At 30.0% G+C, this 3,366-nt stretch overlaps 1 protein-coding gene across 1 annotated transcript in view; it reads right to left on the bottom strand.

Moving 5' to 3' along the window:
- The window catches only part of LOC106874055 (uncharacterized), a 97,676-nt gene that overhangs the window by 36,696 nt on the left and 57,614 nt on the right, over positions 1-3,366 (bottom strand). Inside the window, exons 11-15 of the mRNA XM_052968304.1 lie at positions 2,805-2,864; positions 2,517-2,558; positions 2,005-2,046; positions 869-928; positions 347-388 (exon numbers count right to left, since the gene is read on the bottom strand). Coding sequence (XP_052824264.1) covers positions 347-388; positions 869-928; positions 2,005-2,046; positions 2,517-2,558; positions 2,805-2,864 — 246 coding nt within the window. The remainder of the gene's footprint in view (positions 1-346; positions 389-868; positions 929-2,004; positions 2,047-2,516; positions 2,559-2,804; positions 2,865-3,366) is intronic.

Genomic DNA, 3,366 nt, shown 5'->3' with positions numbered 1-3,366 from the left:
ATATATATATATATATATACAGAGGAATATGTGTGTCTTTGTGTTCATCTTCCACCACCACATGACAATCAGTGTTAGTTTGTTAACATCCAAACAACTTAGCAATTTGGCAAAGGTAACCAATAGAATAAGTACTAAGCTTAAAAATAATAAGTATTTAGGTGAATTTGGACTTAACCCTTCAAGATGGTGCCTTAGCATGACTTCATTTCAATAACTAAAACAAGTAAAAAATAAATGACATATATTAAGCTACCTATACTACTCAAAGAAAGAATGAACCAAGATATTTGGTAACTCTTTCTCTAATGATGTAATTTTATTAATGAATTGCTTATATACTTACTACCAGGTGTCTGTGAATCATTAACGTAAGCATCATCCATGTCTTTAAGAAATTAAAAAAAAAGAATGAATAGCATTGCTAGAAATAACATTTAAACTATGTTAGTATTGTGCTCACACACTCATAAGAAATATTTAAGATATAGACTTAAACATTCTCACACAACATGCATGTATGCATATATTCTTTTGGTTTCTACTCTAGACACAAGGCCTGAAATATTTGGAGACAGGGCTAGTTAATTACATCGACCCCAGTATGCTACTGGTATTTAATTTATCCACCCTAAAAGGATGATAGGAAAAGTCGACCTCGGCAGAATGTGAACTCAGAATGTAAAGGCAAATGAAATACCGCTCAGCATTTTGCCCAGTAAGCTAACGTTTCTGCCAGTGCACCGCCTTACATGTATGCATATATTAAGAGACAAAAGATCAAGAGTGACATGTTTCATGATTGCTAGTTTTCTATTTCTCTTCTTCTAAGATCACTTTACGTATTATCAATAGTGATTATACTTACCTGGCTGTTTCATCCATAAATATCTGAGATCACTAATTTCAGCATATTCATTTTCAACAGCTTCAAGAAATTACATAAAGATAGCTATATTTATTGTTTGGAGAGGATGATTTAAATATATTGATATTGCACAGAAAGTAACTAAAAATATTGGAAAACATATTGTATATTTCATATATATACATACACATATATTTAGAAACAAATACTTGAATTCCAACCAAACTGAATGTAGAGCATGATTTCTTTATCCTCTCATTGATATATCAGGAAAAAAAAAAACAGAATTGCCTAAGAAATTCAATTTGTATGAACAAAATGAAACAAGAGAAATTCTGGTAAAATATAATTTCGGAATTTGTGTTTGGAGAGAAGGTTCTTCAGTAAATTGGCCTTCAAAATTTTATTCCAGAATCAAACTGCTAATTTTATTAGAGTAATTAAATAAAAGTACTTAAAGGGTGGTTCACAGGATAAAATTTACTCTTATGTGTTTTGAGTTAGAAAAAGGTGTGGACCCAAATTAATTAATGCCAAGTAATTAATTCATTGGTTCTACTATTTCTGCCAGTCAAAAGTTTAGTTGTTATTTAAAATTGATTGTGTTACCATGAAAAGCCATTTCAAGGTATGGCTTGAGAAATAAGATATTTTGCATATTTACTTTCAAGCTAGAGCTATCTAAAAACAACTAATTATGATTTGACATATTCACCATTGCAAATCTCTTCCATATTTTATGTGTCTTGCCTGAGTAAATATCTAGTGAATTTATTGTAAATTATATCTTTGCTTGGTTTACTTGTACAGCTAAGGCTTACAAAGAATATTTATGTGCTGTATTATTAATGAAAGTGCAAATTTTGTGTTGAATTTTAATATCTTTAATGTTGTACTTAAGTATATACATACACATATTATTAAGCCATATATTTTACACAAAGTAAGAACAAGCCAAAATTTTTACTAACTTCACCAGAACTGTTTGCAGTGACTGGGCTGGGAAATGAGTCTAAAACAAACAAGTAAACCCCACTCCACCCATATTGTCACAGCCTCTGACAGAAACTAAAATAAAAGGGCATACCTGTGCTTTAATTATTGTAATTGTATTAAAGGATCGTTTATACACTTACTATGAGATTTCCTTGAAATGTTACCATGAACATCATCCATATCTTTAAGAAATAAAAAGAATGAATATAATGTATAGCTATAAATAATATTTAAAATATATTGTATTGTGTTGAATCTACCAGAATAAAGACTAATGAGATAGACTCAAACACATGCACACACACACACACTCACACACACACACACACACTCACACACACACACACATCTATATATACATACATACATACATACATACATACATACATACATACATACTTACGTGTGTGTATGTATTTATAAATACACAAGAGTATGTGTGTCTTTGTGTTCATCTCCAACCATCACTTGACAGTCAGAGTTAGTTAGTTCACATTCACTGAACTTAGTGGTTTGGCAAAGGAATTCAATAGAATAAGTACTAAGTTTAAAAATAATAAGTATCTTGGTGGATTTGTTAGACTAAACCCTTCAAGGTAGTGACCACAGTCCAATGAATGTAATTTTATTAATGAATTGCTTATATACTTACTACCAGGTGTCTGTGAATCATTAATGTAAGCACCATCCATGTCTTTAAGAAATTTAAAAAAAGAATAAATAGCATTGCTAGAAATAACATTTAAATTATGTTAGTAATGTACTGACACTGTCATAAGAAATGCCAATGAAATAATCTTAAACATTCTCACACACATACATGTATGTATGCATATATTAAGAGACAAAAGTTTAAGCATGACATGTTTCATGATTGTTAGCTTTCTATTTTTGTTCTTCTAAGATCACTTTACGTATTATCAATAGTGATTATACTTACCTGGCTGTTTCATGCATAAATATCTGAGATCACTAATTTCCGTGCATTGTTCTTCCACAGCTTCAAGAAATTGCATAAAAATAGGTATATTTGTTGTTTGGAGAGGATGATTTAAATAATTTGATATTGCATAGAAAGTAACTAAGCATATAGGAAAACATACTGCATATTTCATATATATACACATATATTTAGACAAAAATGAATATTTGAATTCTAACTAAGCTGAATGTAGGGTATGAGTTCTTTATCCTCTCATTGATGTACTGAGAAATAGAAAAGAACTGCCTAATAAATTCATTTAAGTAATTTTGGTAAAATTGCATTTCAGAATTTGTGTTTGGAGAGAAAGTTTTTAAGTAAATTGGCCTTAGAAATTTTATTCCATATTGAAACTGTTAATTTTATTAGAGAAATTATATAAAAGTACTTAATGGGTGGTTTACAGTCTAAAATTGACTCTGATGTGTTTTTATCTTGGAATGTTGTGGTTCTATATTGATTAATGCCAAGTAATTCTACAGAATGCAGACTAACTAGACAGATTCATTCACCCCCCCCC

Source organism: Octopus bimaculoides, chromosome 5, assembly GCF_001194135.2.
Source record: "Octopus bimaculoides isolate UCB-OBI-ISO-001 chromosome 5, ASM119413v2, whole genome shotgun sequence".
Classification (NCBI taxonomy): Eukaryota; Metazoa; Mollusca; class Cephalopoda; order Octopoda; family Octopodidae; genus Octopus; species Octopus bimaculoides.
Note: the sequence above shows the minus strand (reverse complement) of the source record. Positions and strands in the feature narration are given on the sequence as shown.